This window comes from Formica exsecta, unplaced genomic scaffold (genome assembly GCF_003651465.1).
Source record: "Formica exsecta isolate Colony F162 unplaced genomic scaffold, ASM365146v1 scaffold690, whole genome shotgun sequence".
NCBI lineage: Eukaryota > Metazoa > Arthropoda > Insecta > Hymenoptera > Formicidae > Formica > Formica exsecta.
The window spans coordinates 108,672-124,180 of record NW_021853456.1 but is presented as its reverse complement, the minus strand read 5'-3'; the positions used below and the strand labels follow the sequence as shown (position 1 = coordinate 124,180).

The 15,509-nt window shown below is 45.0% G+C and overlaps 1 protein-coding gene across 6 annotated transcripts in view; it reads right to left on the bottom strand.

Annotated features, from left to right (window-relative positions):
• LOC115243135 (dachshund homolog 2) overlaps positions 1-15,509 on the bottom strand; it is a 198,405-nt gene that overhangs the window by 105,098 nt on the left and 77,798 nt on the right. For 4 of the 6 annotated variants that reach the window (XM_029819883.1, XM_029819878.1, XM_029819879.1 and 1 more), the window contains one exon: positions 10,206-10,354. In XM_029819883.1, the coding sequence (XP_029675743.1) occupies positions 10,206-10,354 (149 nt within the window). The remainder of the gene's footprint in view (positions 1-10,205; positions 10,355-15,509) is intronic. The other 2 variants (XM_029819881.1, XM_029819882.1) reach the window with 1 other exon arrangement.

Genomic DNA, 15,509 nt, shown 5'->3' with positions numbered 1-15,509 from the left:
CGGCGGGCGACCGAGTCGCTCGACAACCACTGCGAGACCCGGCCCATGACCGGCCCTAAAATTGGACTTATTACAACTTATAGAGCGCGATTTGAACGCTCCGCTCAATAACATACATTATCCCCAATCCATATGATTTAATGAAATCTCTCTAAACTCGCCACTTAGCCTCAGTACCTTCTCGCGCAGTGCCCCTTTTTGTATATGTGCCCTCACGCAGACCGGTACGTGTATGCGCGAAGGCGAGCGACGACGAGACGGAGAAATAACCGAGATACGAGGAAAAACGAGAGAGAAAAGGATGGATGAGAGAAGCATCGAAGCATGTGTTTCGATCATTGTAAATACCTAAATGCATGTTTCGCAATTTTATAGCTCCGACAATACGTATTTACCGGATTCACAATGCATGCAGCGTTTCATGATCGATGAAGACGTTTCGCGATCCTTGACGCGTGACGATACGCACAATCTCCCGCTCGTCTCTCTCGAAGAACACGCGCCCCCTCCTTTTTAAACGCTCGTCGAGATCTCGATCTCGATCTCTTGTCTGCTTTAACCCGCTCCGTTCCTTAACAAGCGAGCACTCTCTCGCGAGCGAGTGGACAAGCGATATATCTAGAGATTGGCATTATGTCGCGTCGATGGTCGTGGAGAACGGCCGCTATTCTATTCCGAGAAAATCGCGCGAGAGGCCCGAAAGAAGAGGCGCTTCGGGCGGCTCGATCACCCTCCGGGTCGCCGATCGCCGGGACCTTAAAAGCCAAATGCGAAAGACGATAAAACACAATTTAAGCTAAAGACTGCACTCCTATAACCTCCCGCCCCCTTGCCCCCGCGCAGACGAACGCGCCGCCACCTCCCCCGGCCCCTCCCGGAGGAGCTCTGATGAGGTGACAACCCATAATTATACAGACCGCTTTCTGTCTGGGGCTGACTGCGGTGGCATGCAGAGGAGAGGCCTCCATCATCCTCCTCCGTTCTCCTTCGCTCTCCTCCCCGCCGTCGCCTCATCTCTTCGCTCTTATTTCCTCTTCTCTGTTCTTCTCCCTTCTCATCCGCGTCTCCTTCTTCCTGCGTTCCTTTCCATTTTCTTCTTCTTCTTCTTCTTCTTCTTCTTCGGTTTCTTCGGATTCTCATTCTCGAGTTGATTCTGGAGGTTCCGGGCCTCAATCCTGACGCTTAATAGTGATACGTACGTTTTCTTCACGTGAGGAAGAGTCGAAGGTGGAGCGAGTCGAAGCGAAATGACGGTGGGGGAGGAGGCAGACTGACCGGAGTAGTCGCTTCCACCCGTGCCACGCCGTCCCGTGCCCGTAGGAGAAGAATAACTTCTGCTACTTCTTTCTTGGTGTTAATTACAAAACGCGAGAATAAATTGCCGGACTAAATGAGTGCCCGGTATCTCTCGTCGGTCTCGTCACGTCTTTTCCTTCGTCCTACGACTCGCCGCCGCCACGACGCGTCGGATATGAATGAAGGCTCAACCGCACACGTATACACGTACAACGCGAATGGGAATTTATTAAGCATTATAAAATCGACTATTCTTGCCGCAACTATTATTACACGTACAGCATCGTAAATATTTCAATGTAATTCAAAAAGATATATGTATATTTAATATAAAAGAATTCTATAGATTTCAACATTAATGCTGAGTCGACTTATCTTATATAAATTTATCAAGAACTAAAAGATTAAATTCGCATAAATTTTATCTTAGCGATATGAACGTGAGAAAATAATGCGGTCAGTTTGATCGTCGAAAATATTTTCCTCCGAGACTTGCGCGCCGCGGGACTTCGATTCGTCGTTGCGGTTCTTTTCGTCTTCCAAGCGGAGGATCCGCGCTTCTTTCGGTCGGCGAAGTACTGGCGAAATAAGGGTCATGTGAAATTATTCGGAAAATATGGCCTTTGTGCCCGCCGTCCTCAACGTTACCGCCATTGTTCTTACCAAACGACGAAGAAATCTACCGAGGGCCACGCTCGCCCGAATCCGCCATAAGCGCGTGTTTGTGCTTAGGCACGTATATACATATGTTTACCCTCGACACCGACTCCCTCAAAACCCTTGGATTTAACCCTCGAACACCGACCCTCCGGCTACGGGCGATGACATCGCGACTCTACGAGTACCGTCGAGCTGTTTCTCTTCTGTTCAAATTCCGTTCGCTCGTGTAGTCGCGAGCTCTGAGTCTCGATTTCTCGCTCAATTAAAAGAGTACGTAAATAATCGCTGTGTATTTAGTCTATTTAAGCGTGCGAATCGTGCGAGGGCAAGAATCTGGGCCGATCGAGGATCAAAATCAAGTGCAACGAAAAGACGCGCGGATGCTACGTACACACACACGTGCAGCGGAATAACCAACATTGTTCCATCCATGCGTGTGTTGGTACATAAACACAAGACGGGAAACACAGTTTCGCGCAGGAGGAATCCGGTTTTTCAAGTAATCGAGAGTCGAAGCAACCAGCCAGCCAGCCAGCCAGGCCAGCAAGCGGGCAAGCAGGCGGGCAGCCATCGAGGTAGCTCCCAACGTCCGTCGAGTCTGGAAAGAACGGAGGAGAGAGTGGATGCCATAGGTATCCACACCTCCTCGCTCCTCCTCCGCTTCGTTGTGTATTCCTCTTTCCTCGTTTTCCTATTCTATACTGTATCTATCTCTCTTAATCGATCGATCGGATAATACGAGAGGTATTGAAACGTATCTCGCGACTAATGAATAGACGCGTCTAAATGATTATCGAAATTAATATTTTCTTAGATGTAGATGATTACTTGAAGAATTAACGAATAAGAAATACTTTTCTCTATCATTTAATGATATTTCTAACAGGTCGTGAAGAGCAACGCGAGGGTATTGAGACATAGACGAGACATCTCAGTTGATAAATACGAGAATATTACGAGCCTCGACAAGGAGAAGAAGCAACTAATTTTATTCGCGGTGTGTCGTAACGACAATAATGTAGGAGAGAAGCAGCAGGACTTTCTTTTTCGAATCCACTGCGAATCTTCGCATCGCAGCTTTATCGAGTCCTTCCTCTTCCTTCGATCTCCCCTTCCCCCGGCCGTCAGCTTTCTTCCCACTCCTCTCGCACGCAGCGGTCCAGTATTTGTTCTTCCAGCGTCTCTCCTCCGCTACGGAGGAAGAAATCATCCAAGGGCAGTAAACCCTTTGATATATAGTCGAAGGTTTTTAGAGTTCTGTCAGCCACGCCCACAATCAGCCTTAGTATTATTTACACTCCTCGTGCATCGTAGACGATCGTCTCCATCGTCTTTCTCACTCTCTTTCTATCCATACTTTTCTCTCTCCTTCTCTCTTTCCTTTTCTCTCTCGCGTCTCTTCCACCTTACTCTCCAAGTCGAAACTAACGTCATCCTGCCCTCCCCTCTTCTCCTCTTCGTCTTGATCACCGGCCTTTCGTCCACTTTTTAACGGTTTCCCCGACGTATCCTGTCGCTTTGTCTTCGGGCGCTCTGCATAATATAACAGTGCCAACCCGGAGGCCGTTGGGGGAATCTTGAATCTTCTTTTGTTCCTATCCTATTTACTCCCTCGTCCCTCTCTGTTTCTCCGCGAGATCTCCGTCCCTCTGCCTCGTCCGTCTTCCCTCCTCCGGGAGGGCCGAGCCCTCCGATGAACGTACTCCGAATTTATAAAATTAGGTACGATCGCGGCTACGTTTTTCGCGAAATTATCTATCCCCGGCGAATATACTCTTCTTCCTCTCGATCGTACCCGCGGGGCCAGATTTCGGGTTTCGCTCCGCGTCTAAAAGCGCGCCCCGCGAAAAGAGGATCGGCCGGACCGAATATAAATCGACGCATATTTTATACGATACAAAATTTATCGGCCCGAGGAAACGGTCTGAAACTTCGATGATCCGATTATCGACACCGTTCGAATATATACCGATTGATTTCCGTTGTTCGCCGATTATATGCTCGAAACACGACCCGATTCGTTCGCACACGCACAATTATTTCGATCGAGTTCGTTTCTGTTTCGAGAGATAAAAGAGACGGGACCTGGTCGACGGCGCGAAACACGCGCGAGACGACGACAGGGACAAACGGGCGAAACATTACGTTTCGAAATCGCTCGGGCCGTCACGAAAAATCGTATCCGGGCCTAATCTCAAAGGTAAATCTCTCCCGCGGGCTAATCAAAACCGAGGATCGAAACCGGGGCCCGTGTTCCCGAACCATCTGCCCCTGCTGCCCGCCGGCCAGCATTGCAATAGTCCGGGCCGGCTATCCGCGTGGCGAACGCTTGGTCGGTCTCAGCGGGGTCGATACTTTTCACGTGATCTCGCAACATCGCTTAATCCTCTGCATAAACATTGTATTGTATTTCGTGCACAGGGGATGCTCCCATTATATCATATTTTGTTATTAATATCTTCTGACTGGATGAATCCTCCCCCCTTCCCCCCCAGAAGCTGGTACGGGCCACTTTTGTGCGTCGACGAGCGTAAGGCTGCCGATAAAGACAGAGAAGGCACGAGGTAAAGAGAGAAAGAGAGAGAGAGAGAGGACGATATTGAAGGAGAGACGAAGAGCGAACAATACCGGTTTTCTCGATTGTACGATACCCGCCAGGTATTTTCATTATTCGCGATCTAGTTCGAAAAACATCGTCAGATTTGCGTACAAACCAATCATTTATATCGATTATGTTTGTAATTCTCTTAATTTTATATTTTCTGAATTTTTATAAATTTATTATTAATCTCACGTATGATGCGACATTCCAGATCAACGATGAAACGATATCAAACTGAATTATCTCGGTGTAAAAGATCTGTTTCAAATATTATTGAGATATCTGTCACGAGAACAAGTAATGTTATAGAATTGCGTGTTGTCGGCCGCAATAAAATCACGAACGTTCATAAAGTTTTTACGGTGACCAGGTTTATGTTTTTTGATGCTCCGTGTGAGTCCAATTGTCGAGCGTTTTAAAGCCGTGCGTCGTCGTTCCGCTCGCGTGTAAACTCGTCCACTCTTCGGCGATATGTTCGGGCGCCGTTTATGCGATTATTAAAATAAAGATCAAGCTCGCGCGCCTCGTTAAAGCAACGTGCACGTGCGACGAACGTGTTTCTCGCAAAGAGACATTGTAATAAAAATCCATTTCCAGGTACGGGAAGCCGTGGACTAATTTGCACAAGAACGGTTGTTTTCACGCGTGTAACACTAGGCGCGATACAAAACACGACCCATCATTTTTTGATCGTTCTCGAAAGACATTCGCCCACGCAGCCCGGGCCACACCGACCTTTTACGGTCGGAAAACAGCGGCCGGTGTCGGTTTTCATTTGCTCGCACCGTTATTTTTTCTGTTAGCCCTCCCACACCCCGCGGTGGTTGCCTCTGGCCGGCCCTCTCTCTCTTTTTATTTCCCGCATCACGCGCGTTTGTTGGTCACGAGGGCCCGTACGAATTACACAGAAATATTCGCGCGCGGACAAAGCGGCCGGCTCGTTGATTCGCAAGTTAATTGAGCGGCGCGGCACACTCGTCGGCCTGCTAACGAGTAAATTGTTGACCACCACCACCACCACCACCACCATCACCATCATTCGGCCATCGCCATCGCCAACCACCATCCGGGCCGGCGCAGCGCGAGACTGCGCGGAAATTGTACAGATTTTTGAACCAATTAGTCGCGGTTTTAATCGCAGGAAATTGCCGTCACTTTACCCAAAAAGCATTTCACTTTCGCCGATCTCCTCTATCAGTATCAAATTCCCACACAATACGCGATCGGTGTAATATACTCCGTTGTCCCGTACACGAATCGCATTAAAAATGTATGGATTTCAAGAAATGTCGCGCTATTTAACAAAGAACAAGATACTTTTTTTAATCTTTCTATAAAGTGCAAAAGAACTCTCTATAGACTACAAGATACTTCAATACTCGATATGTGCACAGCAATGTGGCTTAAAATAGTCCACAATTTCATAAAATATACGCAAGACGTATGATTATGATTCTCGAATGAATCGGCAACATTGAATAGAATTTCTCTAAGATCCTAGACTCTATAGTGGCTGCGCGGGAGCCTCGTAAATGCGTCTCCGAGTCTTCGTGAAAATAAGAAGGACGACGGAGCAAAGTGCGAGGACCGTCGTAATTAAGTCGTACTAAAATTCCGTCGTATCTCGCGAGAGTTTTGAGAGGTGGATTTTATGGCTGCCCTCACAGCTGGTGTGCGCGACGCGTGTACGTGCACGTGACCGCCAGTTGCTCCTTAATTTTTTTAAACGGCACCGACAAGTCGTAGGAAACACTGTTGCAAACGTGTTTGTCGCAAAATCAATGTTTGCTTAAAATAGTCCACAATTTCATAAAATATACGCAAGATGTATGATTATGATTCTCGAATGAATCGGCAACATTGAATAGAATTTCTCTAAGATCCTAGACTCTATAGTGGCTGCGCGGGAGCCTCGTAAATGCGTCTCCGAGTCTTCGTGAAAATAAGAAGGACGACGGAGCAAAGTGCGAGGACCGTCGTAATTAAGTCGTACTAAAATTCCGTCGTATCTCGCGAGAGTTTTGAGAGGTGGATTTTATGGCTGCCCTCACAGCTGGTGTGCGCGACGCGTTTTTTTTTTTTTTTCAAATGATATCATTGATATCCTCGTAATAACGTAATAATTATTTTGCATTCGACAACATGAGTGTAATTTTTAATTGCTCTACTAAAACGGAAATTCGTTTTGTAAAAAGAATCAACACACGTCAGTAAGTCGCGTTTTCCCAATTCGTTAATTATCTCGCGTAGCTACCTGGCCGATCGATATCATTGATTGCAGCTTTGTGATTTTAATAATCTGCGATTAGGAAGTCTAGATACGAACCTTGTGTAAACATACATTATATATACTTGATCGCTCCGTTAGCAATTATAATACGCTGCACTTGCGATATACTTAACGTTTTCTGTTGCCGAAATTATGTATGGTAATTTTAAATTTTCTTTTCTGGCGTATAAAACAATTTTCTTCATAAATATTACATAAGGAAAGATGGGATGTGGAGACTTCATTTGATAATTAATACGAAATATAACTACATATAAAAAAGGCCGGTTTTAATAACGTAATCGCGACTATTTTAAATATTAACTCGTAATTACCAAGTAAATTAGTAATAACACTAGTTATTAAGTTCTTCACCAACCAATGATAACACCTAATTATAAATATACAAGTAACATCGCCATAAAGAAAGAGAGATACTCGTTCATAGTAATCTATTCTCCTTATCGAACCATCAACAAAACATAACTGCTCATTAAGTACTCATGCGCGCCGACAGCAATTAAAATCTTGTATATGCGCGACTCCCGGAAATGCGTGAAGCAATTTACGAGCGAGAGTTCTTAAAGCTAGAAGACGCAGAAGCGCATTATTTCGACCGTTGTTGACTCTAAAAATCTACGCTACATACTTTTCTAAAAAAATACTTTCATTTCATTAAAACCTTACCAATTCGAAATGTCACGTCGCTTAATAATTGTTTCGAAAAGTGCAATGAGAATTAAGAACGAGGGGAATCTTGAAGCGACTTTTACGCGATTACTGTTTTGAGAGTGAAAATTGTCGCCAACGCGGACAATTAACGGGAGCTTTCGGGATGGTCGACGCATGATATTGAAGCGATGTCGGGTCACTATTAGCCGGATTTTATTGGTACACGAGCCAGCCGTGTGCCGGCTGACCTACGACCGCTAACAGTTAATCAATGCTTTTATGAGCATTCGCTTGGCAGTACACCGTCGTTTCAAGCCGCGGCCCGTCCAGCCGAACCCACCCGCCCAACCGACCGACCGACCAACCAACCCCACCCATCCAGGCACCCAACGAGCGCGACACGCTTTCCACACTCTCTCTTTCCTCTCTCTCTCTCTCTGTTTTTTGCATATGTGTGTGTCCTATGCTCTTCGAGCAACTATCCGAAATTTGCGCTGCCACCACACCGAAGCGTCGCTATCCGTTAAACGACCGAACGATTACACTGGTCGACACAATGTATTAGTTATAATGCGAGCATCGTCGATGAAATCGAGTTCATGGTACGTGTATATTTGTAACGCGTTATATTCGACGAGTGCTCTTGAGGAGAGAAGTAGAAATTATTTATTAACGGCAAATTCGTTCATATTTAAGCTAATGTTCGTCCAAACCGGCCGGATAATTGACTTAGCTCGCGCGCTAATAAACAATTCGATATATGCATTAGGTCGTGTAATATAAATTGCGCCGGGTCAATTTGATTAATGATACCTCCGCGATTGATGCATTAAACGATTAGAGCGGAATTTCGTTAACTATTTAAAAAAATTATGAATCTATATCATCTTTAAAAAGTGTTTGATTTAAAAATAAATATGACCGATATGCTTGCAATCTCATCTCATCGCGATGCGCACGCGGCGAAACAGCCGCTTTCGAAACCCTCACCTCCGTCGTCCCCCTTCCTCTCCTACAATCCACCTATGGTTATTTATTTTTCTCATCGCTTTTAATTTCGTAGAGATAACACATGCGTATCTGGTGTGATGGGGTCCTCGCGCGCTCACACAATGTCGATCCATCGTGCTCACGAATTCGTGTTTCGCGTTCGTTATCGCGATCAGAGATCTCGCTTATTGAGTTTATTAATTGCGTTATATGAAAAGCGCCGGGATTCATCGCGCGAAATTGAAAAAAATCATTCGTCCGCGAAATTTCGTCTCTCTGCATCTTCCTCTCGCGTAACATGCCCGATCTTACGCGATTTCGGAGGAGGCGTGCAATTTTTATTCTTTTAATTCATCTGTCTCTTACAGTGGATGACGTATTATACCGATCGTATATTCCAGGCGAACAGATCGGGCACAATCGGGCAGGTTGCAGGATGAGAGGCAAGCGACAGAGAGGGGAGGGGGGAGGGGACTACCGGCTCCAATCGTAAAACAATTATACAATTACCGCACGGCCGTAATTAATTGCCGGCCGTTTCAACATTTACCCCGACGAGAGCAGCGAGAGAGCGAGAGAGCGAGAGAGCGAGCGAGCGAGCGAGCGTAGGTTGGCTGCAGGCGCAGGACCGCGCGAACGCGCGCGCCGCGGCATTAATTCATTAACGTTGCACCGTGAAACGTATTTGCCCGTAAAATTGGTCGGCCGGCGTGTTCGCGATTATTTGCTTAAACAATTTCCGAACGTCGATCGACGCCGCCGCCGTATGACGTGATTTAACGATTTCCTTCTCTCGACGTTGACGGCAATAACGTACCGGTGTTTCTGTCTCTCCCTTTCTCTCCGTCGCTCTCTGTGTGTCCCCCGATGATAATATATCTGCGAAATAAGCGCATCCCAACGAACACCCTTCAAAGCGCTATCGAGGAGCACAAAGAGTCCGCGCAAATAAACCAATGAATATTGTATGCGCATTTATCGATCTTCCGGATGCTTCCGGCGAGTGATAAATATCGCGCAAGGTTGAACAAAGTCATGCGAGATTATATTATTAATTTCGTTGTGTGTGTTATTAATAATAGTAAATATTATTAATAATTAATAGAAATTAATTATATCAATAATCGATTAATTACGGCAATGCGATGCGAGAGCGATACGACGGTACACATGAGGAAAATGGAGAATAATGAAGGAATTTCCTCCATTCGCGGAATCCGGAATGTGAAGACAGCGCGAGTATACACAATTCGCGTGAAGGGATATTGTACGATATCGGCACCGATATCCCGGGTATCGGCGACCGCGCCACCGCAGGCCGCAACACGACGGTGCAGTCGCAGTTAATTTGTTCACTCCAAGTGTGTTTGATTCCCTTAATTAATTGATCGGTAGGGTCACCGTGTATACCGGAACGCATGTACGGATGGCAGTAATCAAGCGCGTGGGTCTCGCTTATACATACGTTTATTTGCACGTATGCGCTCTATTTGGCATAACAACCCTCAACCGTTTGCGTGCCTAAATTTTTTTGCAAAAGAAAAAAAATTGTAACTCCTCGAAAAAAATATATCGCGCTCGAAATTGCAATAACAATAGCACAATCGTAATTTAACAGAAAAATCTTATAAAATATAAATATTTTATATTATTTTAAGACACATGTACACATATATTAGTTCTTTACGTGATATAATCTTTTGTGCAGGCACTTACCGAGGTGTCCGTTCTCGTAATAATCGCCGTTGTCCATCCTGTGCTTCTTCAGGGAGTGCTGAGGATGATGGCCAGCCGCCGCGGCTAGGTGGCTGGCCGCGAGGCTCAGTCCAACGGAAGCTCGCTTCGGGGGTCTTCCTGGCCTGGAGCTGTACAGTGAGAGAGAGTTACTGTGGTTAGAGACACCTGTCATCGAGGTAATGTCTTACCCCGATCGTTGTGGTCGCGATATTCATCGCGACCGATTATCTGCTGAAATTTCAGGAGAAAATATCAGCGCAAACAAGTCTCTCGATTCATTTGGGCGATAGCGATCTTCTCAACTGATTAGGGATCGCGAAAAACGAGAGAATCGAAACTGCAAGTTATTAGTGATAATTGTAAACTGCGCGAATCGAAACTGCCGCACGGCACGAAATGTATATATATAAATATTTTAACGGCTGTTTCGCTGATATTTCCTTTAACAAGTTTTATTTGCAATGCCTCGAGTGGATCTCGAGTTTAAATTTCAAGATTATACTTAAGAGAGGAGAAATCTCACAGAAAAGAGAGGAGCCGCAAACCATTAAAGGAACACCCGGCTTACTAGCCGAGAAACCAATTTGAAAACGTTAATGGCTAATCTACGTAGATCGTGCGAACGTTTCAAGAGCGGACTCTTACGTGACTAAGGGAAAATAAAAATCATCTGAAAAAATAACATTGGGCATTTTCCCTATTATATACATCATATAATTCTCCATACATTAAATTAAGTAGACACATTTTATTTTTAATATTTACTGGCAAAATACTAGTGCATATAATTTCTCGATTACATATATAAAAAATTTAATTGTACAATATTACGTGTATAATTTTAACGAAACCTTTAAGCTTATTTTAAAAATATCGATATTTTCTAAAAAATTCCACGATCTGCATAATTATTCTCTAGAGATTCATGCTTTAGAATTAAGTACGAGTGGCCGGCGTTTTCTTTTGATGAGCGTCACTGGTACCTTTCGAGCTTTGTCGGCGGCGAAGCAGACAAGAAAGATCTCCGTTGAAACAATCTGTACGATAGTGGCGATGATACCGACGCGCTCGGGAGGGAGGTTCATTTTTCATAGGCGGTAGGCGCCAGAGAGGCGCTCACACATACAAGCATACGTATATACATAACACACGTAACTTTTATGCGTGCATATCACACTATCCTGCGACACGACGCACGAAATGCGTGCGTACGCCTAGAGCCGCCTTTTACTTTAGCAAGGAAATATCTGGGACTTGTTACCTTCCTTCCTCTCGATATACTATCTAACTATCCGCGGATGTTCTCAACTTGTCTCAATCACCATACGCATCTTTATATGATCAAAGTACCAAATGCTCTATTCGATTACCTCCGATTAAATAGCAAGAATAAACGAAGCGTGTTTCTCGAGATTTAAGATGGTTTTCTTAATTACGTACCACGCTTTATACGAGACCGTGCGCGGCTATATTTTCGCGGAGAGAGGTAGGATCATTAGGGAATAACGAGGCAGAGGCTGAGCACCACTAACCGGTAAGCGAGCAATCTCATAGTAGTCAAGACAGATTTGTAAATCTAATTTTTCATCCCGTCTTTCTGCCCTCTCTCACTTTGCCTCTTCACCAGAATCTTTCTCTCTCTCTCTCTCTCTCTCTCTCTCTCTCTCTCTTCTCATCGTTCTTCCCTTCCTCCTCTTCCGCCCTCTCTCTGTCCCGTCGACGTTCTTTTTCGCCTTGCTACTTGTCTCTCGCTCTATCCCTTTTTCACTGCCGCCTCTCACGCACGCGGGATCCCCAGACGATTCTCAGACGGCCGGTTTATACGGCGTTGATCTCTTAAACCGCTTAGCTTCAGGTTACACCGAAAACACGAGCGCACTTTCTGAGCGCTTAGACTCCGCATAATGCGCATTTGTTTGCGTACCGCACGATCAGCGAAATAAGAAAAGGCACCGACTGGCGCGAGCAGGTCGCGTTCATCCTTTTGGCGATCGGAAATCTAAGACGCGAGCGGATCGAAACGATATGCATATCCTCCAAAGATTGCGGCACATCCGTAAAAACGTTGACGTTTTTAAGCACTCGTTGATAAAAAAAGATATAATTTGAAAGAAATCTCTTTGCACGTGAGTTTTCTCTCGCAAACGAGTCAGATATTTACGTAATATCCTCTGTATTATTCTGCGGATATACATCGTGACGAAACAATGGCGGAGCAACGACGAGACGGGCGTGGACCAGACCATTGACCAAGGGATCAAGAGATCGTTAATAATCGCGCGTTACGGCAATAAACGTTCAACTGGCGTTCGTTTGGTTTTATCTCGAGAAAACTGATCCGTTTCTCCGAGCGAGCGGAGATCAGCTGGTAACCTACCTACGCCGACCACGTCGATTGTAATTACTTCAGCGGCGAATCTCGTAACATTTGACGTCTCGCGCGAGATAATCAAAAGACTAAAAAATACTGAAATGTAAGCAACGTAAAACAAAATATTCAAAAGAATATTTCTTTTTCCAACACTATCGCGACACGATTTTTTCGTTCGACGAGTTTGTCCTTGTATTATCGCGGAATCGAAATAATTATCGACCAAGTACTTTTAATTTAATGTTCTTCTATCGTAAGAAAACTTTCGGATAATTATACAGGTTGAGCCATGGCAACGTCCCTCTTTGGACGTTGTCCTCGGAAACGTCTCCGCGAAGATCGTGGCGATCGAGACAATATTTACGAGTGCGCGGCGTATCGCGCGAATTATATATACGAGCAAGCCGCAATTAGAGCGATTTAATCGTAACGAACGATCGAAGATCGAATACTCTGCGAGCGACTTCTCCGTGCGACTCTCCTGTCGCGTGATTTATACAGCCGGAATGAGACAGACACATCCGGAGCACACTTATTTTTCACAAAACGAGTCGCGTCTCGAGTATAGTTCTCGGGCGGCCGAAACGGTTAGACGGCTGGAAATTATCGCCCGAACGATCGTTTTGTACGTTATTCAGCGCGGTGCGATCGATCGATTAGATTCGGCCGTGCACACTTCTATATTGTACTTGGCCGGGTTCTCATTCGGAATTGCGTGTGGGCATTAAGAGTTGCCGATGATCGGGCCAGGTGCTATGCCCCGATCCCGATCCCGATCGTTCCCCGCCCTAATGATCGTTGCACCTACGGTGGAGAACCAGATCGCTCCACGGAAAGAGACAGACAAATGGACGATGAAATCGGCGAGAGGAAGAGAGGAAAGCATGCAGGAGAAATGTGTGGAGAAAGAATAGGCGACACGAAACGCGAGAGGATCAGTAAATGGATGTGAGAGAAAGAGGGAGAGAGCGTGCGGAAGGGACAGAGAGAGAAAGAAGGACCGATCCGCGCGGTGCGACTCGCGGAGAATTACATGGCTTTCGTAAGCGATGGGGCGTTTAACGATCTATCGACTTCGAGGAGAGTCTTTAGCTCTTTCAGCTCGTTCCCCTCGCCCGCGTGCGTATCCGGTGCAGTCGCGCTGCGTGCTGCGGCAAAAAACTCTCAGCGCAACAAAACGCAGCGAGAGAGGCCGATCGAATCGAATCGATCGAGTCGAATTCAAGATGCGAATTCGCTGGAAAGGTGTCGGGCAATCCGATCGACACGGAGATCCGCAGGTGGAATTGTCTGCGCCTTAATACGTATTAAACCAGCGGATTCGAACGGAAGAACGGAAGAATTCGCGAAATCGAGCGTAAAAGAGGAAGAGAAAAAGATGAAGCGATCGCGCCGACGATGAAACGGGATAGAGATCGAGCGCGCATTTAGCTTACGTACGTGGATGTGGTACTCGCTTAGATCGCCGATCTGATATTAGCCTTAAGTAGATGAGCGCCCGGTGTGATTTATAGCGGGTACCTTAATTGTCTTAATTATGCGGCAGCCGCTTCCGTGGAAAGCGCGGCATCGCTCCGCGCGCAATCGACCTCGATGTAATTTAACGTGAGCGTTTTCTCGCGATTCCTCCTGCGTCTGACAGCTCATGGCGCCCATTATGATAAAAACTCTGACGGTAAACCACAATAATTTCCCGTTAAGATCAATGTGCGAGAGACATTGTGTGTATGTCTCGCCCAAACTTCCTTTATACGAAACAAATGGAACGAGATAAATATCCATTTTTCTCCCACACGAGATAATCATGCTATTAATTTTTAATAATAAAACAACGCATGTCTATATAATTAGAAAACTGCTTGAATTCTCTGCTCGCGAAATGATTCGGCATACGAATAATCGTGGTGAATGGCGTTAATTAATTTTCTCGAATCGTGTTACAATTGTTATATTTTACCAAACCGAATTCCATTTGATTTTTTTTTCGTATATATTTCCGTCGCTACACTCGCTTGTTATTGGTATAACGGTGATATAAATATTTATATAAATATATGTATTATAATATAAAATACAACATATAATAGTGTATTTAAAATACACTACGCGATAAATATATTATAATTTAATAATAATACGTTGATATCATATAGTAACGATAAATATATTATCATGCGTGTTTCGCGTTCGGAGCGATGCGTAGGGAACAACGATGATGGTAAGAAGGAAAAGAGAAGAGGCAAGCGAAGTGCGTAGTGTGTCAGGCGAGCAATATCGCGTGCGTGTCATTCTGTGACCCTACCTATGTACGCCACATTAAATCGGTATACATTGTGTGTGCATAGAGAGAACGCCTTCCTGTCGATGTATCTTGTCAATGTAACGGGAAGTCACTGGCGGAATTGAAATAAAAATTTCTCTCAAGTACAAAGGAAAGAGTTTGTATTTGAGAGCGAAATATTTCAAAAATAACATTGCCGTACAATGTGAAATACTTGAAAAACTATAGTAATAACGTCAAGGCCACTACAGTTGTTAGAATACAGATATATCCGTGTTATTAAAGTATTTACAACTCTCGTAATCGTTTCCCGCAATAGTACTAGTTTCGTCCCGAGAATAAGCGTTTTATTCAACAAATTGTTCAACGATAAAAGCCAAAATTTTATAATTTAACATTTACTCAAAACAATCCTCGATCGCGAATGCAATGACATTTTGATAGATCCAACGCGCCGTCATGCCGGAAAAGAGACCAAACGAATGAAACGAGACGAGAAAGTAAACGAACGAGCAAACGCTCGCGGACGAGCGATCGTAAATTGTCAATTTCGAAGTCAATTTGGCCAGGCTTACCAATCGGCTGCCGGTTAATTTCAAGGTGAATTGTGTCCAATATGGGTATATTATTA